The 27,882-nt window shown below is 37.1% G+C and overlaps 1 protein-coding gene and 1 long non-coding RNA gene across 2 annotated transcripts in view; one reads left to right on the top strand and one right to left on the bottom strand.

The window, feature by feature from the left end:
- Positions 1–3,269: 3,269 nt before the first annotated feature.
- Positions 3,270–24,799, top strand: LOC124161930 (protein mesh-like). Its single transcript, XM_046538196.1, has 20 exons — positions 3,270–3,727; positions 7,152–7,393; positions 9,138–9,273; positions 10,073–10,302; positions 10,724–10,861; positions 11,362–11,530; positions 12,447–12,555; positions 12,943–13,088; positions 13,443–13,636; positions 16,261–16,400; positions 18,836–19,117; positions 19,563–19,695; positions 20,256–20,403; positions 20,537–20,725; positions 20,864–21,001; positions 21,256–21,392; positions 21,673–21,802; positions 22,413–22,554; positions 23,100–23,251; positions 24,254–24,799. Exons 1-19 carry the CDS (start codon positions 3,592–3,594, stop codon positions 23,248–23,250), a joined length of 3,090 nt encoding a protein of 1,029 aa, XP_046394152.1. The 5' UTR covers positions 3,270–3,591; the 3' UTR covers position 23,251; positions 24,254–24,799.
- LOC124161932 overlaps positions 21,894–27,882 on the bottom strand; it is a 22,745-nt gene continuing 16,756 nt past the window's right edge. Inside the window, exon 2 of the long non-coding RNA XR_006865445.1 lies at positions 21,894–22,335. This is a non-coding gene — a long non-coding RNA (uncharacterized LOC124161932). The remainder of the gene's footprint in view (positions 22,336–27,882) is intronic.

Raw genomic sequence — 27,882 nt, 5'->3', positions numbered from 1 at the left:
ACGACCGTCTGCCTAATAGCACCTGCAAACGCGTGAGGGGCTTCCCGTCCCACAAAATTATGACGCCAAGGAGTCTGGACCCTGAGAGGTGACATGCCAACGTGTGGGTAAGGTCCGGGCGGTGCCTGAAAAAAGCGGTAAGTTACAGGGAGGACAACAAATTCCTCCCAACCACCCCCCGGCTCCAAAACCACTTAAAACACCCTCTCGGTTCCATAGAACAAGGGGAGGCGGGGGCCCTAGGACAACAAACTTTGGCCACTTAGCACAGGTGAGGTATAGGCTATGGCGACAAACAGTCTCAACCCCTCCCCCTTCTCCTCACCCCCCTCGTTTTCAAACGACGTAAGGGCCTCCTTGTCTCCCCCCACTCCTTCCCCCACCCCACAAGCGGTCAATGACCTTCCCCCACCTCCTCGTTCCAAAGACCCAATGACGTAGAGGTCAATGAACTTCCCATCCCACTCATGTTCCCAAGTGCCAGGTATACTACTCCCCTGATTTCTAGGTATTCTTATCTCCTTCACCGTTGTTTATTGTCTTGAGCCTAATATCATTGTGTCGGTACTGAGATCTTCTACTTGGATCTATCTTTTAAGTATCAATAATAGCCCATTTCACATGCGATATTTTTTTCACAGTTGACCACTTACCGCAGTCATCAATAGCAATATTTCATTATGGGATTTCCACCATGTTTACCATGCTGCTTTCCATTCCCATAATATTCTTTCAGTCGAATTATATCACGCTTTAAAATAGTTTTCTCCTCATAATATTCATCGATGTCGTGATTATGAGCTTTCTAATGTACTTGACGTGATTTAACCCTTTCTAACCCAGAGCTGCTTCTTGGAGAGATCAGATTTCAAGATTTTATTTTGAAAACTTGAAAATTTTGCACTCAATCATAATCATCGTGGCAGCTAAATGTATCGATATTACAATTCACATAAAAATAGTAGCTTAGATATTTCCTAAATGGAGCAGACAATTTATACATTTTTGATGTTGCTTATACGCAACATTGGGTTATGGTTAAATGGGCGGATAAAAATTTTCGAGGGTAATTACTATTGATGCTAAATTAATTATAATGGGATGCCATCATCGGTATGGTGCAGAATTTTTCGTAGTTTATTGCCGAATTCAGGATAAGCTTGATATCAAAGTAAGTTTCCAAGCCATGGTCGGCAAATTAATTGTCAGCACGGAACGTGCAACGTGAATTTTCTTTTCCTATATAGCGTTTCCGCTATTTAAGCCGGAAACGTTAAACAGTGTTATATTGCCTGTGATACCTGCTCACTAAACTAAAAAAAATACAATTATATAGCTCCTCGTTATATTGATCGATCCATAACGCTCGTCTAAAGAAAATAATTTCTCGTATTCATTTAATGAGATGTAGTATTAGTGACATTTTTAAAAAGGAGCTAATAAAATTCTTTCTGCGTCATAGTTTAGCAACTAAAATAACCAGTTAATTTAAAAGACGTGATTATGGAAATATTAAACACAAGAAAATGAAAATACTTTCATGAAGACGAGATCACACGTCATTGAAATTCTGTTTAAGTATTTTTTCAAATGAAAGCAGCTGGTTCTATGGGCGACATTCAAGAAAATTGAATCGTAAAACCGCCGTATCGTGACGTACAACATTCATAAGTTTGTTGCAAGGAAACATAAAAGGGACGAATTAAAATATTATTGATTTTTATCATAGAGAGGTTGAAAATTTTCGCTTCGATTTCGAGAAAACGCTCCAAGATACAGATTTAAGTAATTCTACATGTTTCCCATCCCACTTAATGTGGTGGAAATTCAATGCCATATACATACATACGATATGCGTATGCATTTCCCACTAGCAATTCATTGCAATGGCATGAGTAGATAAATTAAATATAATAAGAAAAATTAGAGACAAGCAACCAAGAACTACCAAGGATAACTTATTTTGATTTAAAACTGTAAGAAAATTGGAAAAACAAACTTTAAATTATTCATTGAAAAATCGGAGAAAATATAGTAAACAATTGATATTTGTGCTGTATAATGTGATGAAATGTAGATTATATCACGTCGGACCTGGCAACACTGAGATTGGGTAATGTTCCAGGGAATAAGCTCAGCGCAGAGGTAATAAATCAAAAAGCCATACAGGATCGTGAGATGGGAAATCTTAACACAAATCAAAACAACTACAGAAACCATAGATATCTAATATCACCATCAAACAGTATTTTGCGCATTACTTCGATCAATGACACCTATCACGCTCTAGTTAAAGTTGGACATGAACATTCGACCAGGAGCGGATTTAGAGGGGGTTCATTGGTGTCATTATCTCCCCAATTTTATCTTAAATTTAAAATTTTTATTAGTCTAATAGTTTTGGTAAACTTATGAGGGGTTTTGGGAGTGCATATGAAAATGCATGGCAACAAGTTCTGAACGTGAGGTAATTTTTAGTGGTATTTATTGTAGAGCGTGCCACTCCCTCCCGTAAAAATGCTCCTCTCTCCAAGGGGGTATTCTATACTCCCCGGACCCAGGTCAGAATTTGATGTTGAATCCGGCCCGCGTTTTCGACGCGAAAAAATATCCATAAATATAAAAAATCCCTTCAAATTAAAATAAAGATATGCAGGTTACTATGGAATACTTTATGACGAGTAGTACAACACGATTCCTGCCACCCGTTTTGTGCGGACGGAAGCAAAATCAAAGCGTAAGAGCGAGAGCTTAGTTGATTGATATCACAAGTGAAGGTGAAAAAAAGGGGAGAGAAAACTGGGGAAGAAGTTGGCAACTAGAAGATGACTCGAAGGTTTAACGTTCGATCTGATGGACGAAATATGTAAATTATTGTACCCAGCGCCCAGAAATCAACTATGGATGTAAGTTCTGAGCAATATATCGAACTAAGGCCCTAGGAATGGGATGCCAATTATCAAGCTACCATGATAATCCTATTATAATTTTATATAGCAATCAGATACCACATTCAATGTGTTTCCGTTACTTCCTTTCAGCACCTCTTTCTGCTAAAATGACTTGCAGTCTTGTTGAAGCTAGCTAAGCTACGTCCTTCAATCTGATTGATGCGAAAATAAAAGTTCTAGACACGCATACGACAGGTGAAGTAGGGGAAATACAAATAAACAGATAACTTGTACACCTTTGAAGGTTGAGTGCACCGAGAAAAAAATTCCGATAAGAAATACCCGAGAAATTACGTCTATGAACTGAGCTATCACGTCAACGAGGCTACCAGAACACTAAAATTCTAGGAGAGGTGGGATTAGTTCTCAGATTCACGAGTAGTCTCTGAAAATTCAACATATCCACTGATCACGATGAGAATTTCTCGGTAATCGACTTTTTCTATCGGCCAAGGTTTGTGTATAAAACTTGCGGTTGTTAATCGAACAGTACTAGTCTCAGGACCAAGTTTCGATCAGTTAGATCGAACTTGGGTTAAGGCAAGTCTTTCCATCTGGAGCACTGGTGACTCACACCAAGACAGTCAGTTAATATAGCTCCATCTTCAAAGGAGATTTCCACGTAAGCCAAGACAGATCAATGGCGTTGTTGGGACGTCTGGGAGTTCTTCTAGCCTCACTGCTAACCCTAGCGGTGGTGCAGGCAGCGATTGAATTTCCAACCCGTGGTCAACTTTTGCCTGGTGTGAGGACTGTAGGCAACAATGCGGCTTACGGTAAGAGACAAAATAACGAAAATATTTAACCTTAAAGGTGGTTCATCTCTTAGGCAAACCATCCCGATAGACCGTTACAACTTTCCATTGCGTAACTTAACCTAGCCCTGTGAACTTTTTGAAAGATTTTTCAGTACATTCCAAGTAAATGATGAATTTGTGCAGTCATTACAAGGTATCGTTTCCTTTCGTGTTGAGCAGAGGAAAATTGACTCAAACTTAACGTGTTTCCACAGTTATGTAGCATGAATTCAAGCTGTTTCTACCAAAAAATGAAGATATCACGTCATAGCGGTATATGATGATCCTACATCGCCAAGTTTAAAGTCCATTTATCAACAAAAAGCTACGTTATTAGAAATTCTTGTGGATATTACGAGATTTTTCCCTGATTTTTTCACGCCGTCATCGACAAAACTCAAAATATGCTTATTGTGAAGTCTTCAGTTAAACGTATAAATGCAGAGTTTCAAATAGTTTTCACTCAAAAATAGACGACCAATCACTGCTGTTACTTTTCGAACAATTTTTAAAGTTGCTTACAGCAGTCCGATGATGGGTGAATATGAGGGAAAGGCCCCCCCTCGCCAATAAGATCACGATGGAAATGACGCCGCAAAAATAGCGCGGTAGAGATCGCTGTTTTAGCGAGGATTTCCTTTCGCCAAACTTGGCTCCAGTATCTTCGTCATTTTTTTAAAATGAAAATGAGTTATTTCGGATACGCCTCGCTTTGGGTCTTCTGACTGATAGAATTTATTTCCAAAAAATTTGAAAATCATTCATTCCGCACTTATTATTCACCGGTAGCCTAGAAGGAGGTCTTGGATCTGAATAATCTCTTCGATCAGTATAAATATCATTTGATACTAATTAATTGCACTTATTGACATTGTGGACAACTACAAGTAAAGTGGGTAATTTATACTTATCCACAAAAACTAAAAAATATGAGCAAATTATAAAAGCTAGAAGGTCGCAATAGAATCATTTATTTACGAGTAATTAACCATCAAATTCGATGCTCCGCTCAAACGTACATAAAAACCGGTACTTTTTTTCGTCACATTACGAAATGGGTTTCTAAAATTTTAATTTAACAAAAAATAAAAAATATAATGCGACAAGTTTTTCTTCAGCCATTTGCGTTACTTTGAAATTTCGTCAAAACTCGAGGTAGAATAATTTCTGCGTTGATAGCATGAATTTGTGAAAGAGCTATTTCTGCGTCTCTGCAGCCAAATAAGAGGGAATTTTTTCCACATGGACAATTTGTTTGTGGTTTGATGGACTAATGCGCGAGATGACGTTCCGTCGAAACTCTCTATCAATTTTTGAAAATTTTCGTATTAATGGCGTAGGTACAGATGATGGTGATGAATGGTGGCCCTTGCCCCTGATATCTTGGCAACCCTCACTACTCTCATGACGAAACCCATTGCAGATATTCAGGGAGTTCAGTATTCGTAGTCCGTATGTACTACGAAAGCCAGCCACCAATCAGTCAGCCTGTCAGCCCACCAATAGGGTAGTTTCCTTCATCAAAGAAAACGAAAGGCATTGATTGCGATTCGTTACCCACCATTAGTGTATTCATAATACACAAATTATTTGGTTTTTGAAATACCGGTTTAGACGAATGGCAAGGGTCAAATTTTATCCTCATTTGAAAAAGGCCAGATTGGCGCCCATGCGATTCCACTCCACGTGACGTCACAGGGACCTAGTTTCTACATGAGAGGATAGGAGTTATACATCGTCTGAGGTTACCAATGCATGCATGAGGCACAGAGCTCAGGGAAACATGTCTTAATAATCACCTATTAAAACTGGCTAAGGTCGGAAAGTTTTCTTCGTTTGATAAGGTATTAATAAACCTTTTTTAGCCAAGCGCTACCAGCCAGCAAGGTACTCAGCTACCCGCTGGCATCCTGCGTCCTATCAGCGCTCAGAGCCTCGATCAAGGTCACCTCACAAGGCGGGAGGGGGAACCAGTAATGCATCGCACGGACTTTGTCCCATCATTCCTACTTACACGTCGCGTTTTCGTGCCCTTGAAATTTTTCACTTTTCATTTAATCGCGAAAAATAGATATCGTCATTTAAAAATCTAATAGCGTGAAATGTGTACTCCAGGAGTAATAATATTTCGATTTAGGCAATAAAAAAATAATAGGAAACCACCCTATAGTAACTTGTGCTCTCATTGAATGGAATCCATGAAGAGCAGCGCTACGTGGAGGAGGTATCTAGGTAGTCATCCATATTATTAATCCTCAAAACACATCGATATTTGATTTCATACCTTCAGGCCTTCCCTCCCAACAATTCATAGATATAGTAGGTGGGCATTTCAAAGCATTCTAACCCATCTCATCAGCCCTCAATATTTCCTAAGTTCGTTTTACTTGAGGCACATAATTGCACAACCTAACGCACGAAAAAATGTGCATTTCAAAATGCTTTGCATAAAGACATAAATTTCATGAACACATGCTCAAATGCATGATCGCAAAGTGTGAAAATAGTCCCTAACACACCTGATTGAGAAAAAAATTGAGCATTGAGGTGAGCAATTTCGCGCCCGGTGTTTTGAAACATGCTAAAGGGTAAATAACAGCCACCTCATGCATTTATGCCTATTTGAAATGTTTTCAAAGTGCTTTGTAATGTTGTATGACGAAAGGAAACTGATGGAGTACACATGGAGGAAGCATCAAGGCATGGATAATCCTGTTCAGATGGCTGCTGAATAACTGTGAAGTAGGGAAGGAATGATAAAGGAAGAATGAAAAACTTTGTGTATGCCTACAGTATTTATTTAATAAATAATAAATACAGTGGACATACACAAAGTTTTTCATTTATCATTGCAATATGTTCCACAACATCTCGCCGAACACTGTTGAATACATAGGGAAGGAAGATGGTTGAGTGAAGAAAAGGAAGAAAGAGTAGTTTATGAAATATAATGAAATAATGAAGAGTAGAATATGTACCTTATGTGGAACTGAAAAAGGACATTAAACACACGAAATGGGACAGGTGGAATTGATCAGTAAAATGGATACTCCATAGTCCATGCAATTCTACCTGAACCTGTGGATTGAGTACCTACTTATGATGATACATATAAGTAAATCAATACTTTGAATTATGGTGAATATATTTCTTATATCTTAATTCTGAATATTTTTTCCTGATTTAATAACTTCTAATTTGGAGTGAAGATAAAACTTTACGGCAAAGTTGTGATGAAAATTCTGAAAATCTACCATACTCTGCATACATTAGTGGATGCCTCAAAATATTTCTTGTTTTTTAATACCCATTCTGTGGATAAAATCAAAGTGGTAGTTATAGTATTTTTTATGTTTCAGAATCAAAGTCTAAGCTAAGTTTTTACTTTTGCAATTTATTGTAGGTCATCCAAAAATCAAGAGAGCTATCAAGGGTAATTCAATCTCCCATGATGATGGTGGTTATGTTCTTACTGAAGAGAGGCTGAGGGAGATTCGAAGTGAATTCATGTATTGGTACTCTGACCAAGGAGGTGACCAAAATCATGGAGATTATCAAACTGAAATTCACACCTCCAATCCACAAATCCAAAAGAACTTGAACTTCCAACTCCCTTTCTATGGTTTCAGATACAATTATGTCAGGGTGAGCTAATATTTACTATCAAAATCTTTATGGTTTCAAAAATATTTACTTACCCAAAAAATGAAAAAGCACTGTATTTATAATGAGACATTTATTTGAGCAAGACATAGGTTTGGGGTAGGGCAGTGGCAGATATATACACATGGGGTGCAGTGGGCCTGCGCCCCCCCCACTTTCGGGGCCGCCAGCATTGCCGAACATTGCAGAACCACAATTTTAAATTTTTTTATATCATATGATGGTATTTTCTTGTATATATGTATAATCAGTTTAGATATAGCTTTCTAAAACTTCGCTTGTGATTTGATTCTTTTTTTATTACGAAAAAGTAAAGACAGCTCAAGATATCTTTTGAGCCCCCCCACCCATGATTTTTTCTGTGTCCTCTGTACTGGTGCGGGGACATAAGAGAAGAATTGGTAAAATGCAATATACATATGTATGATTAGGTGCTTAATGAAGAGTTTTAGGCCTTTTGAGGGAATAGTGTATTTTGGTTAGTTTTTCACTTCAGTGTTATCAGTGGCACAGCAAGGGGGGGTTTTGGGGGATAAACCCCCCCCCCCCCAGAGCTCAGAGAAATTTTGAATTTTAATCCATTTTACTTAATTTGATTGATATCGCAAAGAGAATAGTGTGAGGATTAATAAAATATCCCTCAGAAAGCTGTAAAACTCACCATTTTGAACCATTTATCTTAAAATTCCACAATTTATTAATCTCGCACCTACCCCTTATCCTGGTGGGTATTCCACAATCCCACAAACCCCGGTATTAGTTGCACCTAAACCCCTCCCAGCCTTAATTCCTAGCTGCGCCCCTGAGTGTTACTACTTACTGTCATTAACAAGGGTACAAACACCAAAAGAATAAAGGATCACTCTTACAAGTTTAGTGAGCATTAAGCGGTATATCTAATTAATACACTCACTACACCTAGTTTTTGCAAGTGTATTACATGCTTATTTTTATAATGGATGACATGTTTCTCAATATTTAAAGAGCAAGGTTGATTCCTATGAAATAAGGGCTCAAATTAATATTCATTTGAAGCTTTATTAGGATTCTTTGGTGTAAAAAATTCCCAAAGCTGTTGGCATGGACTTTTAAATTCATTTATGTATCATCTAATAATTTGAAAAATTGATCAATAGTGATACCTTTAAGCTACAGAAGCTTCATCTGGCAACCAGCTGTGATGGCATATTATTGAATAGGAGTGATGAATATTAGTGTTCATGCCTGCACACCCTTAATAATTCCTCACCTTCTTTCTTCATTTTTCAATACTGCCTAATTCTATTCACTGCTATTACTTCAGGTTCTGAATTTATACAATATTCTTTTCTTTACCATGGTTTATGGCATAAGTAGTTTCTTCTCTCAGTTCACTGCTCATCCACACATGGGCGTACCCAGCAAAGGACAGCTGCCCCCCCCCCCCCCCCCCCCCAGAAGCCAAAAATTGCAAATGTCTTTAAGGAAAATAATATTTTTTCAAGCAAATAATTTTAAAAACTAATAAAGAGCTGTTAAAGTTTCCTTAAAATGTTGTCCTCACCTTTTCCATGCTTAAATCTTACCTATAACTTGAACAACAATGTCTTGTCCCCCCCCCCCCTCGTTTTGATCTTGGATCTTGAGATCTTGACACTTGTATCCACATCCTTCCTCTCTCATGAACTAATTCGCTTTATTTTTTTTGTGACTCCCCATACCAATTCCAACCTACCATTTTTTATAGGTGAGCTTGAATGGATACCTGGAATTTAGTGATCCTCCTGAGTTTTATAAATACCCACTTGTATTCCCAGTTTTGGAATGGCCACAAAAGAATGATCCGGCATTCATTGGAATCTTTTACAGCAAATGCAGAATGGGTAAGTTAGGTGATTGAAATTATTTGGTCATGCATAGAAACTAATCTCCTAAGATGCAATGAAATTGGAGATTGAAGTCCCTATCACATCAAAGCAGCGCATTCAAAAAGAAACTGAGTTAATGCTCTCAGGAATTAAATCCACATAACTTACCAGCCCTGTTTGTTTATGCTATTTTCTCCCCAGTCCATTTCTTTTGTTGGTTCTGTTTTCCGTCTGTCTCCGATGGCTGACATGGGTCGGTAAAAATGGTAAACAACTTATCGTAGTCACAATTGTTCTGGATACACTATATGTACTTCAATTCAGCAGCAATTACTGAATTGAAAAAACTGTGCAAAAATATTAATTACAATTGATAGGAGTGTATTGATATCTTGCATTCAAATTCAAATCATACTCTATTTGATGTTTTATTCAGACTGTATATGTAATAACAAAGTCCTTTATAGTTTCACCACCATCAATTGGTTCCAGCATAATTTATTAAATTCTCAACAACATATCTTTTACTAAATAAAATGAAATACACCTTACACACTGATTCCTAAATTGATGGAAGTATTCATGTATGTAATGAGAAGCATTTAATATACCAAACTACCGTGAAAAGAATAAAAAATTGATACATACTTCCTTTTTTCATACCATCCAATTGATTCTTCCCTCAAAAACTATGGTTGATTGGCTCTTGGCTGTACTTGCTTCCTCGCTGGTGGTATTACTGGTGATATTCAAGCATTTGACCATTCAATTAGCTCATTACTAATGGCAATGCAAAAAATATTTATTAATTCAGGAAGTCTCACATCAGACGACACAGATCGGCGAATTCCAGGAGTCTACTTCCGAGCGGAGTCTGATCTTGACTCTAGGAACGACCAATTTGGAGTTGAGCTGAGAGAGAGACTTAAATGGGACATTAGGGAAGGAGTTATTGGTGCTAATACTTTTTCTCCTAAGCATGCACTGATTGCCACATGGAAAAATGTGTCATTTGCAGGAGGCATAGACAGTGCTATATACAAGGTGAGTCAGAAAATAGTGCTATCCTTTTCCCTGGGGTGCTGGCGAGAAGTGCGGAGGGTATCTTCAAAATATATAGCAACTAGGAAAATAAACAATACAAAGCTTTTTTATTACATATCCATATGCTGTTTTTTTAATTGATTAGGTTAAACTGGCTAATATTGACAAAATATTTTTACGTTTACTGAAATCAGTTATAGCAATGTAATAAGTTATAGAAAATTAAATAATGAACTACATAAGAGCCAATATGTCAGCCTGCCACACTTTTCGCTCGAGCTTCAAAAGCCAATATATCGGCCTGCCGCACTAAAAGGGTTAATAAGATCAATTGCCTATTTCATATTTTCTTCAAATTTTTCGTGCATCGTTCAGCTGGTGGGGAACAATTGCTACTTAAAATTCTATGAATATTTTCCAGACAAACACATTTCAAATAGTACTGGCAACAGATGAAGTAAGCTCTTATGCCATATTTAACTATCAGTTGATTGACTGGACAACTCACACTGAAGCCGGAGGTGACACTGTAAATGGACAGGGAGGTGTACCTGCATTTGTAAGTAAGATTATAGCCATGATTTTGAATTTTGAGGCATTGAAGCCACCTCAGGATTCCTCATTGATTCATAAATGTTACTGAAAATAAAAATTTAGCAAATAAAAATTAGCCGTCTTCATGACATTTTCAAAACTAATATGCAACCCAAAAACCAATCATTTAATGAAATACTACTGTGATGAATTTCACAATATAAATTTGTACTGAGGCACACTTAATGAAATAATTATAATTAAAATTTATATTTTGAGACAATATGAAATCTTAAATCTAAGGAGGAAAACAATATTTGCATTGAATAAATCTGCTGACATTTCTCAAGACTTCAGGTAAAAAAACTAACCCTTCATCAAGAGATTAAATTCAAGGATCAAGTGTCAATAAACTATGTACATATTTAAGTCAGCAAGACTTCATGGTACCATCAGATTTAGCAAGGAAATCGGCATTTATTTCTAATTTATACTGTACACTAACTATTCCTTAATTTCCTCTAGGTTGGTTTCAATGCAGGGAATGCAACTCAGAGTTTTGAATACTTCCCATATTCACAATCAACAAGCATAAGAAAACTGACAACAAGTGGTATGGTTAATGGCTTCCCTGGTCGACACATATTCCCCATTGATGAAGAGATTTTGCCTGGGTCTTGTGACATAGAGCTACGTAAGGAAATTTTTATGTTTTCGTGAACTCATTTGCTCTTTTACCCTGAGAACATGGGCGTAGCTAGGGATATTGTATGGGGGTGGGAGGTCTTGTGACCACCAACCCCATGGGGTACCTAGGGGTGGATTTAGGGGTCACAGAGGTCATGACCCCCCAAATTTTATCAAAAATTGTTATTTTTTAAAGTTTAATTGTTTTTGTATCCTTGTAAAGGAGTGAAGGGAGTTTATATGCAAATACATGGCTACAAGTCCCGAAGACGTGAGAAGTTTGAGATGTATTTATCGTAGAGCATAAGACTACCTGCAAAAAATTTTACACGTGAGAGCATCCCTCTCTTGCTGGGGATATTCCATACCCTCCAGGATCCAGGTCATAATTCCCCAAAAATTTGACACTAAATCTGCACCTGGGGGTGCTGCTAATTCAAGTTGTTTCTTCCCTGGTTGTTTTAAAATTTGACTCTCTCAAAACTTCAATAAAGCCTAATTTCTGATGGCATTTTTTTATAATATGTACTGAAAGGGATTGCCAGCACTGTGTGAAGCATGGCAGCCACAACTTCTATTTTTCAATTTTATCAGGGGGGCTGGGCTACCCCTGGGATCTTTTTGGCTACACCGCGAGAAGAATATGCGCTCAATTAATATGAAACTGGAGTCTCCAAAAAGCATTTGTCAAATCAAAGAATGAAATAATCATTCAAAACCCATAAGCCAAAAAGTTAACATGAGATAATACTATTGTTGATATCCTCTTTCAGCCACAAAAGTTAGATGGACACCTCTCTAACTTTCGTTGACACATTCATAATCATCACATAGATTTGAACCTGAACCCCTGATGCCCACTTCCCTAACCCTATCAGCCTTTATAGAGAGAAAAAATTAACATTAGAATATTGTAATATTAGGTGACCAGATGCCTCTACTGTTTTCACCCCAAACTGGCAACATGCTTGGAGGAACTATAGTGAATATCACAGGACCCTGTTTCCTTCCAGATGATAAAGTATTCTGCACGTAAGTACTAAATAATATGGATTAATTATTATTTTGTTGCCATAAATTTTAATATTCCTTCTCTAAGGCCATTTTGTATGAGAAAATTCTGCATGTGTAAAGTCTTCTGATGTAGGTGGATTAGCACAGTGAAAATTGTACAGTGAAATATTTTTAACAATAAATGAAATAATTCATGATTTTGACCTGAAAATCTAAACACTGTCTCTAATTATGTATTCTGAAGTGTAACCACAGTGTGGACTATATGCAGGGGCAGAGCCAGGAATTTTTTTCTGGGAGGTACACAAGGGTCTGACAGGTCTTCTCATACTTGAGATTGAAAACAAAATAAAACAATTATGGTATACAACGTCAACTTGATCATTAAAATCATTGATATTTCAGGTTTGGCACAGAGACGGTGCAAGGAACAATGATTAATAGAAACAGGGCAATGTGTGTCCAACCATTCCTTTTGCAAGAGGGCTATGTGAAGCTAACCGTAACTTTGGCTAGTGAATATACTACATGGGTAGGAAAATATTTTATTGGTGAGTTAAAAATTTACAGTTTTGCATTTCCATTGGATACTATAATTTTCTCTATTGTAAGTCCCAATGCCCAAATTTTCCCTGAGCCTAAAAATAATGTTATTTTTTTTACCAGTCATTGCAACATTTTTATAAAATGTCATTATGTATTTCATTTTTTTAAGCCGTATTTATCGTTACCAATTTATTCCCACTATTTTCCGAATCCTTATATTTCAAATATTTATACACAACTTAATAACCAGAAGAGATTTAATAGCATTGCATACTTATTGGCATTTCACTGTCCCAAACACTCAGATCATCAGGTGAGTGAATCCCTGCATAATGATTTGTATTTTTTCTCTTCCTCAGAAACCCCAGCCACAGCAACTGAAAAAGTATTCTTCCCAACCAGTGACGTTCACCAGATAAATCCTCCTGAAATAAAGATTGAATGGGACAGATTCAATTTAACAAGCAATTTAAATGCACCCGTGCAAATTTCCTTATGGGGATACAAGGAAGCTAATAATAACCCACAGTTGAGGTTCATTGACACAATTGAGGTGAGTCTTAAGTTTAGCAAATAGTAATTACATACTTCATGGCAAACTTAACCCATTCGAGATGGTAAAGTTCTCTTCTTAGCATGACCGCTGGACAGAGCTCCAAGAAACTCTTCTGTCCCCTGGTACAGAGCATTTTTGCAGGATATTCATTAAGAAGGGCCTTGCCGATAATCACATGCTCTCAGGTCCAACCTTTTTCCACCCCTCCCAGCGGGGACTCCATATTATCTTGGACTCCGAGGGTAGTTAGGCTCCCTCCTTTTGTCCTCCTCCTCCTCCTCCCGCCTGACCGTACCAGCAGCATTGGTTTGCTGTCTATCATGCTTTGCTCATATGAATTAGCTGTATGGATAATTGTCGCTTGCACATAAATTGCAGACTTTGAACTGAATTCCTCGTTTTATTCTGAGAATAGGGTAGTTTCCTTCATCAAAGAAATCAAAAGGCAATAATTGCGATTCGTTACCCACCATTAGTGTATTCATAATATACAAATTATTTGGTTTTAGAAATGCCGGTTTAGACGAATGGCAAGGGTCCATTTTTATCCTCATTTGAAAAGGGCCAGATTGGAGCCCATGCGATGTCACTCCACGTGACGTCACAGGGACCTAGTTTCTATAGGAGAAGATAGGAGTTATACATCGTCTGAGGTTACCAATGCATGCATCAGGCGCAGAGCTCAGGGAAACATGTCTTAATAATCACCTATTAAAACTGGCTAAGGTCGGAAAGTTTTCCTCGTTTGATAAGGTATTAATAATCCTTATTTAAGCCAAGCGCTACCAGCCAGCAGGGTACTCAGCTACCCACTAGCAGCCTGCGACGTATCAGCGCTCAACTTGCCTCAAGGTCACCTCACCAGGTGGGAGGGGGAACCAGAAATACGACGTACGGAGAGATTTCCCGGCATTCATACTTACGCGTCGCGTTTTCGCGCGCTTGAAAATTTTCACTTTTCATTTAATCGCGAAAAATAGATATTGTCATTTAAAAATCTAAAAGCGTGAAATACGTACTGCAGGAGTAATAATCTTTTGATTTAGGCAATAAAAAAATAATAGGAAACCATCCTATTGTTGCTTGCACATAAATTGCAGACTTTGAACTGAATTCCTCGTTTTATTCTGAGAATTGTCAAATTTTGAACAAAGGTCTACCATTAATATTAATGGCTTTAATGCATCAACAATTACCATTTTGATGTTTATGCTGAAATCGAGATATAGGTTAATGTTTATTGTAGAATTTTGTTCAAAAATTGTGCAAAAACACTGCTCAAAAAACAAAGACCCAGCCAGGACTTTACATGTCATTGAGTTAAGGTGAAAGGAAGAAATAAGGAAGGTGCTTATAAGTAAGCTTGTCGGCCTTTTCTTACAGGATTCTTACGGCCAGGCCGACAAACATCCTGAGTAATGACAAATTGGAGGCCAACCTTTCAGCACTACTGTAGATGTTGTTATTATTCCATCGCTTTAGAGTATTCATGAAGGCATTTATGAACATGGATAATTTTTTTATTTCTTGGCGATTCTATATTATGAGAAATAACATCATGCGGCCATAATTTGAAAATTATTCACATTAATGAAATGATGGTGAAACCACTGTTATAAGAAAACACATTTCACGTGATTAGTGACGTAGAATATAAAAATGCTGGAAAGGAATCTAATATACATACATATATATATTTTATTCATCGCGTCAGACCATAAATTACTATTCATAAATGTTAGATTGAGTGGACCTTGAATAATTTCAGTTTGTTTTATGCACACAGCAAGTTTTTCTTTAAAAATAGGATTTAACCTGGTACCTATACCTATAATTCACAACAGGTGCCGCGGTGTAATGGTTAGCATACAAAGTTGCAGAGATGGAAATCATACAATCGATCCTCCCGGAAGTTATGTTTTTTTTCTTTCCACCACAAGAAAAAGTATGTGTATCATGCTCTGTGTATTCACCACGCTTCTATTTATGAGAAAATCTGTAATCAGTTGTTCAGCTCTTATAAAGACTCACTGAATTTCACCAGTAGGTTTTAAATTCACATCGGGCTGAGCAGCGTAGCATGTGTAGTACGCTGTTCAGCCACCTTAATTGACACTTCAACAGAAGCGACTTACCTTCTGAGGATATTTGATATCATTCCTTACCTATTCTTCCCTAATATCTTATCCTTACAATATATAATTTCCTTAGCTTATGATAAGCTGCTTATCAATTTTTCCATAAGAAAACATAAGAAACGAATAACTCACTTACTTTGTGCTATCTGGGGAATACAATTATTAGATTATATTTTTTGAAAAAGGAACAAATATTTATTTAAAAAACTGACCAAATGAACAATTGTATGACCAATAATACAATGATGCTGCAGTTACTGCTTGAGTACCTACCACTCTCTTTCCTTAAATTATTCTTTACATAATTGCTTATCAAAAACATCAGCAGGCAAAATTATCAGTTTGGATCGAATTATTTGACTAAATTAACAAATTTAAACATGATCAATGAATATATTGCATTCCTCCAATGAATAAAAATATTGACAAAATAAGAATCCAGATTAGTAAGCAGTATACATTTTCTTGCTGTTCTTCTTGCAGGATGGAACTATAAATTCTGGAGAGTACACCATAGTGCCCAGCAATTACTGGAATAGAAGCATTGGACCTGAACTCAGTGAATTCGAATTTGGATTATTATTGATTAACTTGAGCAGATCAACTGCCTTATCAGTGTCTCCGTGAGTATTTTAATCCATTTAAAACCTAATCATTCACAAAAAAGCTTTTCGCTCAATCAGTTCTCTCAAATTTAATTATGGTCCTATCATAATATGTATGATAAATTTAGCCATTTGCGGTCCAACTTCAAGGTTGGTTTGACAGGCCTAGAGCTAGCAACAAGTCCAACATGGAGTTGAGCTCAACTTCACAAGGTGCTGCAATTATACAAGGGTGTTTCAAGAGATATCACGCATTGAAAAGTTTCAAAGAATAAACTCTTTAATTGAACATTTGCAACCAGTGAATTTTAACTTTAAACATTAAAATAATAACATTTAAAATGACAAAAATCAATCTTCTCAATTATTTCTTTTTTCCTAAAAATTCCCTCCGGATTACTTGAATTTTAAAAAATGGACCACAAGGGTTAAAATCTAATTGATCACACCACAGCTATAACACATTTCATATTGCATCTTCAAGATATTCGTTTACACAGTATTAATATAATATTCCTTGCTCAGTGATTCAACCCAAATGTTGGCATGAATGAACGAGAGTAGAGCTCACCTCCGACTGAGCTACAGCTGTATGAATTTCACACATTTAGGCTAAGGGGGCCATTTGCTTTCTCTATGCACCCTCACACTTAGAGGAGGAGGACTTGTCAGAGGATGTCCAAAGGCAGTACCAAAACCCATTAGCCTTCAAACAGTAGTTAATAGGGATGTGCGAGTAGTGCTTTTTGATCTTGAATCGAGTTGAAAACTACTCGCGAGTATCCAGTCGAGTCGAGTCAAATTCGGTCATTTTTGGATCTGGCAATATGATAATATATATGTCACAACTTATTCTCATTTTCAAATCCCTTTGCGAATTTTCTTTTCTGAATGATTCGCTTGATGTAAAAAAAAGAAAAGATAATGAGGAATGTTCATGGTAAATGTGTAAGCATAAGGAGATGAATAAAAATTAACGTGTCTTGAAAAGTTCCATAAGCACTATTGAAATAAATTAACCTCTAGTAATATGTGATCAATTCAATTAATGTATATTTATCCTAACTGCTAGAAACAGACCTAAGTAAAAGCATTTGCACCATTGCAATAATGTTTCATGATAGCACTTCCTGTTGGCAGATTTCTGAACTAACTGGCCTTGACAGCTCTGTAACCGAAACTACTCAATTCGACTTAACATTTGTAATGCTTGAAATGAAATTTGAAATACTCGAGTTGAGTACCAACTACTCGACTCGAATTTTTAAGTACTTGCTCATCCCTTGTGGCTAAGCACTCTAACCACTATGCTACCACAAGCAGAAGGAGGACCCAGGACAGGCTCACGGGGTTACTCTCCCGAGGGCCGGGTCTGCAAGTCTTCACTTTTCACTTACACGCCTTGGGAGGGGAAGAAAAGTGAAAAAAAAAAGGATTGGAGATGCTGCCGCGATGAGAGCCAGACGATGCCTCCAGGGAGCGGAGAGGGATGGAATGGAGGGGATAGGAAATCCCAACACTGTAATTGGGGCGGCAGGGCCCACTACTTGCGAAACCATGCTTTGCTGTTTATACAAAAAGGAAAGATTTTCCTATGAGGAAGAGAAACCCTGCAATTTCCTGTAGATGACTATGCTACCACACTCACCCTAACATTAGGTGCTTATGTGCTAAGAAATATTTTTTCTTATTATGAAGGCAGCACAATAAATAAGGAATGTCTTCAAAATCCACTAAGATATTACATAAATGACAAGCGCTCTGTGGCATTATATAGTGTAAACTAAGGTGGTCGTTCTTACGTCAATATGTTTGTTATTATTAGGACCTATGATATGTGGACTAATTACTAAGAATTAGGAAATCCAATATGATTATCATTCAAAGACCAGGAATATTTTTGGGCGTACAATTATAGCGATGATAAATTTTGTTATGCACGAAGAAACAAACTTGATGGATGAGGATAATGAGAGTTTTTGCAGAAAAGTCACATCCTACAAAAGGGACTACGTTGAACCACCTAACCAATTAAAGTGGGAAGAAAGTAACCAAAAAACCTACAGGGTTTGTCTGAAAAGTAAGGACAGTGAGCCAAATTCAAAAATTATATATATTTTCTGATCAACATAAAAACAATACATTCTTTAAAATTGGCTCTTCTTTTATTTGTGGGAATGCCTTCCACTAAGATTCCTAGTTGTTGAAGGGGCCACAGTAGGTTTCCTATAGAATGGTTGTTTAGGCCAATCCAAATCCTTTTCAAAAAGTAAATCCAGAAAAAATGAATCACTAATGCAACAAAATGATTAATAGCATTTAAAACAAATCTTTATAATATCAAATGAAGTTTATAAGGATTACAATATCTTTCTGAAATTTCAAAGTTGCCAAATACCACAATACAACTAATCCAGAGAGGAAAGTTCATCTTGAAATATTTTCATAAACAGGTCACTTTGGAGCAAGCCAATTCCCCTGGGATGGTATTTCAATGCCCAATGGGAAAGTGTGGATGGGAAGGAATGGCCTCAAAAGAGATGTGACAGCTGGATCAAGAGGGATAGCAGCCTAAATGATTTTGAGAGCTCTCTTCCTCAGTGTCCATGCACCTTGGAAAAGGCACTGCTGGACAAGGGGCGCTATATGCCAGATTTGACCTGTGACAAGGATTCTAACCCTCTCTGCTATTACAACAGAGGTGCTGTTCACTGTGTGAAGACTGGAATGCCCAGGTAAAAATAATAGATGGATATTTTTAGTGATGGTCTTTAGCAGAGGAAAAAAAAACTCAAAATTTTGAATTGCAGATGATGGCCTTGCATTTCTCATAACGCATAGTTGTATAGCATGCAAAGGTTCAAAAGCATAATAACTTCTTCATAACACACAAAAATACTTGAACTACAAAATAAATATGTTCAATTAGCTTAGATATCATCCGTTTAAAGGCTCAATATGTTGTGTATTAAAGACATAATTATAGTAAGTAAAACAGCAAAGCATGCACAGGTTGATATATATGCCTAGGACACCATAACCTATTTTGTATGCAATTATTTTATTTAATACTTACCTTGCATGAATTTGGAACCTTATACCTATAGACTTCATCAATGAAAGACACACCGTTTTTACCATAAGACAAATTTGACAAAAAATCCTTTTCATTTGATCTAGCTTGACTGGTTCAGAGCAACAATGTTGCTATGATATGCAAGGACGTTTAATGCTTACATATGATAATATGTGGGGATCCAAACCAGCAAGATCACATAATTTGGGACTTCTACCGTGGAATGAAGCCGGCAAGGTATGGAGGAATATTTCTGTCTAATTTGGTAAACAGATTCATATACTTGACAAGCCCATTTTCATAAATCAGGTACTGATACCTGATGAATTCACATTAGATAATATAAACATATATGTACAAGATACATAAAATAAATGATTGTCTTTCATTCAATTTTTGCGGTAAATGATGTGATAAAAGCATTTTTCCAGTCAATGCCACGCTACGAAAATGTAGAGGTTGTAATGGTGAATTGTCAAGTTAAGTTAAAAACGAGAGAAATCGTCAGAATTTGCTGCAAAGAAATATTGATTAGGCAGAAATTGACATGATAGCATTGGCATAATATTTTCTATTACATTCCAATCCCTTCTTTAAAACATAATCTTCCCAATTCTCAGGCTTACCAAGATAATTTCTCATATATCTTCTTCAGTAAGTGATTTCTTAACTTCATCATGTCAGGTTACAGTAGGAACAGAGAAGGTATCTGATTAGAATAAATGGGTTACAGGTTACCTATTGTAAACAGAAATAAAGTTAAAGAGAATTATTTCATATAACGAATGATATTTCAGGTACCAACATTATCTCAATGGTACAATGATAAGATCCCATTCCACTTGTGTTGTTTATGGCAAGGAAGGGACAGCGAGGGCTGTAAAACTTATCTGACAGAACGGCGACCAACCCAGAATTGTTCTGGATATGCACCACCAGCTATTGGTAAGCTTGAAGTGTCCACTACCACTTCAAAAAAATTTAGAAATAAAAGTTTTGACTTTCCACTCTATTGAGACCATAATCCTGAGGAGGATAGAAATCAATAATCATAAGGCTTCCTGTTTTTTATCCAAAGCTCTGGTTTTTGGTGATCCCCACTTCATTACCTTTGATGGAGCTGAGTATACCTTTAATGGCAAGGGTGAATTTGTACTGCTCCGTGCCAACACAAATAAAAATAAGCTGGATATACAGGGACGATTTGAGCAGCCTCAGAAAACTATGTACGGAGAAGTGAGAGCAACGCAGCTGACATCCATTGTTGGTAAGCCTGTAGTCTCAATTCCCATGGTGTTAGAATGCTTCCTTCATTTCCATGGATAATTAGCTATCATTCATTCTTATAAACATAATTTTACATAATCCGTAGCCTGAAATATACAATTTTTGGTTTAACACACAGCAAGGGAAAACATGTCTGCAGTGATTGAAGTACGTGTAAGGCCTCCAGTGGCTCAATGGCGATATCAACTTGATGTGCTGGCCGATGGAAAGAAAATTTACTTCGACAGACCATCTCTGAAAGTTCAACACTTTGAAGGTAATACAACTTGCTCTAAGAATTTTCATGCTCATCAACAGTTAACAAGACAAAACCAGGACTAAGCAGTACTAGTGTTGTCTTGTTCAATAAACAGCCCACAGTAATAATCATATCAATATAAGTTGTGCTGTGGATGCAGATATGACTGAAAGTCATTGCCATAGATTAGATGGCTAACATGACCTTAGCTATTTATCAAATGTTTTTTTAAACCAAAACATGAATACTAAGACGTTCTCTTCATCATATAGGGGTGACGGTCTACACTCCTACCAATATATTGAATCAGTCGCAGGTGATTATAATGTTCCAGTCAGGTGCTGGAGTAGAAGTTCTTGAAAACAATGGGTACATGGCTGCAAGAATTTATCTCCCACATTCTTTAGCTGTAAGTATGGCCCAATATCTACCAAAAACTTAGCTAATGTAAAAAAAATATCAATTTGCAACAGATATTACTGAGATGTGAAGACAAGGATCAGAAAGTCTGCGTATAATCAAGTTCACTAAATCTGCCTCTGGTATTTCACCAAGTTTTTGGACCCCCTAGACCTCCCCCCTCCTGGCTACGCCACTGCATAACTATGTCTTCCTTAAAGTGATTCCAATAGTAGATGGTGTAAATAAAAAAATGAAGAAAAGCTTACACTAAGCTAATTAATTTTTAGAACCAAACACGTGGACTACTTGGGAACTGGAGTTCTGATGTGATGGATGACTTCACCCTGCCAGATGGGAGTAATGCAAACGTCTCACTTGATGATTTGGAAGGAATCCATAAGAATTTTGGAATACACTGTAAGTACGCAACAGTTCAGCTCTCAACATTTAGCCGAGTTAAAAAAATACTTATTATAAGGCAGGTGAACTTATTAATGAATGGCAGGTACAGAGTTGATAGGTTTATGCCTGATCGTGTTAAGCAAACCAACAGAACTCTATACATACTATATAAATACCATAAGTTTAATAAGAGTTAAAATACACCCAGTGTAGGCTTGGAAATTAGAATGACTTCACAATGGCCATGGATTCTGGTCGTCACCTCGTGCAGGCTGTAAGGGTATCTCCATCCATCTCCCACTGATTTGGGGTCACTAATCTCTGCTCAGGGTATCAAGTTCTTGGTCCTGTTATTTTACGGTGCTCCGCTTGTCCTCCGCTTGTCTTCCTTTGGGCGGTGCTGCCTTAGGCAGCAGGAGCCACTACGTACAGTATAACCAAGCCTTCCAAAGGCATGGGGTGTGGCATTGTAAAATTGGAATCACTAACCAATTTTTCCTAAGTGGAGCCCCAAGTTCAGGACTAAGTGGCTCATTATTTGACTGGGACTGAAAACAATTGAAGCACATTTTTTTTAGTATCCAAAACTTGAAAACTAACATACAACATGTCCAATTGATTACAGGGATTTTAAGTGATGAAAATGACCCAACCAAGGGACGATCACTTTTTCAGCATGATGCAGTGAAAACATCTGGTTATTATACAGATATAACCTTTGTACCAGAATGGAAAACATCACTTGATGATTTGCTTCCTTTAAATAGGTAAGTAACCATTAATGATAGCAAAAGACTCAAGGAATATAGGTAATTTAGCACTATTACAATTACCATGAGGAAGTTGTAAAAATGTAGTAATTACAGTTAGGAATTCTCTGAGAGAAATCAAGAGGACAGCAAGTACATAGCACAATTATGAAACATTATTCAGTGTCATATATAATTTTTTTTTAAATTACGTATCGTAATGGCCGTGTTTGAGAACACCAAATTATTCATAAAGACTTTAAATATGTTATCATTCAAAATACACTTAGTTCTGACAATAATGGAAAACAAAATGAGTAATATAAAATGAAAAGATAATTTAAGCTAAAAATACAATAATTACGTACATGACTAAAAATATAATTATTAAACATAGGAGTTGTACTAAAGTCAGAATATTTCCAAAAGTTAAAGTTTTATAAATATAACTTCTGTTAACCTCATCCATTTCTTCCCTCATCATAAGGTGTGATGCTTGGTCTATCTTTTTAATAAACATTGTAATAAAATTTATCGTGAATCATACTGTGCATTCATTTCAGATCTGATGACAGACGAATGGCCAAAAAAATATGTGGTTACACTCAGCAATGCATCTATGACTATGCACTGAGTCTGGATGTCAAACTAGCTCAGTTCTCCAAATACTGTCTAGATGAGTTCAACAAAATTAAGGAATCAATCATGAAATAAGGTAATTATCAAAACAAAAGCTACTAATTATAAGCCATTCCGGGGCCGGATTTACCGTAAGGCAAAATAGGCATGTGCCTAGGGGTGTCGCAGTCCATGGGGCGCCTTCTGTAAGGCAACCGGCAATGATCTGTACAAGAGGCACCTCGAAGGGCACCACCGTCAGCAGGCTTATTATGAGGGTTCCGTCTGCCTGAAGGTGCCCTCTTTGCCTCTCTTTAAATATTGTTTAAATGAAGTGTTTTAGATGCGTGAAAGTTAAACTGTTTCATGTAGTTTTACTCCTAGTTGTTTTCTTAATCGAACTGTCTATGTTTTCCCTGCGTAAAAATACAAGCAGAAACTTAAGCTTTCAGCCATATATGTATCTGTTTATTCCTTTTTTCCAAACCTTACCTCATGTGGGTGGCTATGCCTTATCATAAAAATTGGAGAGGGAGGGGGGCTCAAGTGAGGAGGGGTGCTCAATGGAAAGGTGCCTATAGCGTAAATTTGGGTAAATCCACCCCTGAGCCATTCAACTATATATGTACTTTCTCCTAGAATAAATTCAACCACTATTTAATGATCCATTGTTTATTTTTAAAACCAATGAAAAGGAAGCACTACCATCAATTGGAAAGCATTATATACAATTTTAATACACCAAGCACTAGGTAGTAATCATCAAACTTTTTTATATAGCTTCTTCATTGAATTTTGAAAATGTGGCAATCATCCTCCAAAACAGTGGTTCCAATTACTTACAAGTCTGCAGACCACTAGGATTGAAGTTAAACTATGCACATACTAACCAGTAACCCCTCTTAAAAGCAGTTCCAATCTTTCCTCTGCACCTTTCTGAGACCGAATTCAAAGAAGACTTATTAAAAATATCTTTCAGAACATTCATTGATTGCAATTATAATTATACGAACTCACATTTTCCCAAATGAACAAAATTATTCAATTAGAATCGATTAAAAGTAATTAATTATTACAAAACATTTTTACCTATTTTCAGAGTCTCCTACCAGTTAAATTGGTCTCGCTGCCATAGAAAAAGGGTATTCACTGCAGATCAAGAAATCGAACCACCAAAGCTAAAAAACCTCATCCTGGATTTAAGCTTCCATTATAAAGATGTATTACCTAAATTAATACATACAATTTACTTGGCAAGATGAATAAAGGATGAAATATTCTTACTTCATGGGATACCACGCCATATAAATATCAGAAATTTTTTGCATGCCAAAAAACACATCTGGTTGATAACTGTAATTATTTTGTATTAAACTAAATTCTTGCAATGCTCAATTTTAAGCTCATAAAATGTTTTAACTAAATAACACTATTTACAAAATAAAAACTTCAAGAGATGTCAATTAAATATATGATATACTTTCAACTGAAAACTTGAGAGGAAAGTGTTCTTAATGAAATTCTTCTATCTTGTATTGTATGATTATGATGGCTGTGCCAATCCTTTCATTCAAAGCTTCCATCACTGATGACACTGTTCACCAGTGAAATAAAAGTGTTGAATGAAATTATATCCATTCATGAAGTTGCAGTGTTTTCTTTACCTTCTGAAACCTTGAGACACCTTATAGAAATACTTCTTCTATTTTGGATAATATAATGATACAGATTCTTTTCTTTTCGATGCAATACATGCATTTGTAGGACTACAGAAATGTTCATGTCAAAACTAAATAATATACTGTAATAAGGGCTGCCTCTACCTTAATTCATAACTTCATGTCCATACTTCTTCCTTGTATATATCATAACACTTCATTCTGAGATCTCCACAAGACTCTTATTTTTCAAAAAGATTCCCATGGTTAGAGCTCTCTAATGTCGTCACCAACTTATGAAAAGTGGATGGAAACTTTTGCATTTTTTTTAATTTAATTTTATGAGAAAATTGGCAAATGAGGAAGACACTTTTGTCTTAAATTATTTTTTCCTTCAATCTACTGATGCTATAAAACCAGGGGCGGATCCGTGATTTCTTTCTGGGGGGGGGCACAAGCAAGGCCGTATCCAGGATTTAGTTCTGGGGGGGGGGCCAAGGATATCTCGTAATACAAAATGAACGCAATGATAATGGGACCGTATTAAAAATCTTGCATATTTTTGAGGGTCTGGGGGGGGCACGTGCCCCCGTGCCCCCCCCTGGATCCGCCTATGTATAAAACTAAAATGAAAGTGCTTTTTACACACACCTCTAGGTATTTATGGTGGGCTCATACCATTCAATTTGTCATAATATCTTGAGAAGTGGTCATACAACGAAAAGTAAGGTTAATAATATCATGAAACTCAATTATATTGCCCATTTCACTGCCTATAAGGACATTTCTATCATTAGAAATTTTATTCTGGTAAGTAGTGACTAATTTTGACTCAGACATACAGAAATTTGTATCAAGTATGGGGAAATAGTGACAGAGGAGACGTTAAATTTTCAATAAACAATTTTAAATGCATTCAAATATAACATACTCATTTGGAACGGTAATATTTACTACCAATAGTTGATTTTGTAACTGATAACCACAATGTTTCTCGTAGAAAACCCAAAATAAACTGTGGTCGCCCCTGCAACATAGAAAATCTTCAGAAATTTTCCCCCTTGATTTGGCAGGGTCGAACGTTGAGCGATGAAGCATATTTTTTGTGGTTTGATTTGCAATGAAAATACACCAAAAAATTCACCCGCACTTAAAACTTAAAAAAACTTTTGGACCACCCTAACATGCACTTATTGCTGGCAGGATGGAGGGAACTAGTTGTCGGCAGTGCAGACTTTTAATCTAGAACACTAGCAGTAGGGTAAAAACTCTTATTTGGCCGGTAATATAATTTAACATCACTATATAGAGCTTAACTGATGCACGTAAACAGACACAACAATTCATATAATTAATTGATGCGGAAGACAATGGCGCAGCGAGTGGGGGTTTTGGGGGAAACCCCCCCCCCCCAGAGCTCAGAGAAATTTTTAAGTTTAATCCATTTTACTTAATGGGATTGATATTACTGATAGAATAATGTAAGGATTAATAAAATATCCCCCAGAAAGCCGTAAAACTCGCCATTTATCTTAAAATTCCACAATTTATTAATATCGCACCTACCGCTTATCCTGGTGGGTATTCCATACCCCCACACACCCCCGTATCAGTTGCACTTAAACCCCCCTCAGCCTTAATTCCTAGCTGCGCCCCTAGTGGAAGATGGTACTAAATCAACCCAGACCATTGATGTCACACCTTCCATAATTTCACCAGAGGAGCCCATTCATGATAAGCCTGTCGGCTAGTTGCTTTAAATTCCACATGCGCAACATGACTCATGAGTAGAGATACGTGAAAATCGCATTTTCATTTTTATTTTATCGCACTTTCAATAACAGTTTATCGCATTTTGTAGCATCTATTTTTTATTTTCATAATGAGGTAGATGACGATAAGATGTAGTGAAACACAGTTATACAACAAAATACAGAATATTTTAAATAATTATGTTGTAAAACAATAATAGATTAAGGGATAGGACAAATAGTGGCGGAGGTGTAGCTTGCCCGCGCCCTCTTGTAGTTCGTAGAGTCCCAGCCAACTAGCAGCTGGCCAGTCGCTCACATGCTTTAAGCGGTGAGTGTCGGCGGAGCATTTAAACTGCACTCGGCACAAAATATACGAATTTTGCCGTCGAAAAGGCAAATTTGCGTAAAAATATCATAAAAGTCCAGTCATCGCATCTATATCGCATTTATCGCATTTGCGATTTTCACGCATCTCTACTCATGAGGCATATGGCACCAGTGGTCAGGGCTAGCTCCTCATGTCTCGCATGGATAAGTTTTGATCTTGGGATCAATAATTAATTGGTCCCAGCAAGGCATTTACAGTTTACATTTGCCGACCCCGGTGGTAGTGGGTTAAGGTCCTCGCATGCCAAACCGAAAGGTCGCGGGTGCAAGTCCTGCTTTGGTAGGTTGCCCCTATCCCGGGCATGGATGTTCGTTAATATTTAACTGTTGAATGTTATGATAAACCCGGATGAAAAGGCCAAAAAGCGCTGTTTTCGATGGTGTGGCAATTAATAAATAGAAAAGTAAATATAAAATAGTGAGTGGACTCCTTGATATCCACCACCTAGCATTTCAGACACGAGTTTTAGGAAGTATAACACGTAGGATGACAAATGTGCAAACACGCTATTTCTGGTCTAATCTCATAGTTAATTTCTTGCGGTGTCTTAAGGCCGTTTCACACGGACAATGTCATTGCACAATCTGACTTACTTAAAAAGGCGCAGTCAAAATTTTGTCGTGTAAAGCGGTGAATTGCTAGAATGCATGGATGTAAGATGGCAAAACAGCCCCTGCTTTAATTCTGAGCTCGCATTCTCGCAATTTCAAAAAAAATTTCAGTGCTAACCTGCGAAATGACATGCCCCTTGTAAAACGGCCTTTACTTATCCAGGGCGAAGCCTTTGGGCACCCGCAATCTAAGTCCGCGAAGTACGAAGTAGCCCAGGGAAAGTAACTGTCCCCACTACCCTGAATGCGTTATGTTCACACGCCTGTGGCTTAGTTTGGGCACGGTCTTACAGTGGCGTAGTGAGGGGGAGGGTTTT

Source organism: Ischnura elegans, chromosome 7 (assembly GCF_921293095.1).
Source record: "Ischnura elegans chromosome 7, ioIscEleg1.1, whole genome shotgun sequence".
NCBI lineage: Eukaryota > Metazoa > Arthropoda > Insecta > Odonata > Coenagrionidae > Ischnura > Ischnura elegans.
This window is presented reverse-complemented; position numbering and strand designations above follow the sequence as displayed.

What these genes read in the sequence shown, in the direction of transcription:
- LOC124161930 (XM_046538196.1), top strand. Translation starts at nt 3,592, where the DNA reads ATGGCGTTGTTGGGACGTCTGGGAGTTCTTCTAGCCTCACTGCTAACC. An exon ending in GGTTCATTGACACAATTGAG is followed by an intron (nt 13,637 to 16,260) that starts GTGAGTCTTAAG and finishes TTCTTCTTGCAG; the next exon opens with GATGGAACTATAAATTCTGG. An exon ending in CGTGGAATGAAGCCGGCAAG is followed by an intron (nt 19,696 to 20,255) that starts GTATGGAGGAAT and finishes ATGATATTTCAG; the next exon opens with GTACCAACATTATCTCAATG.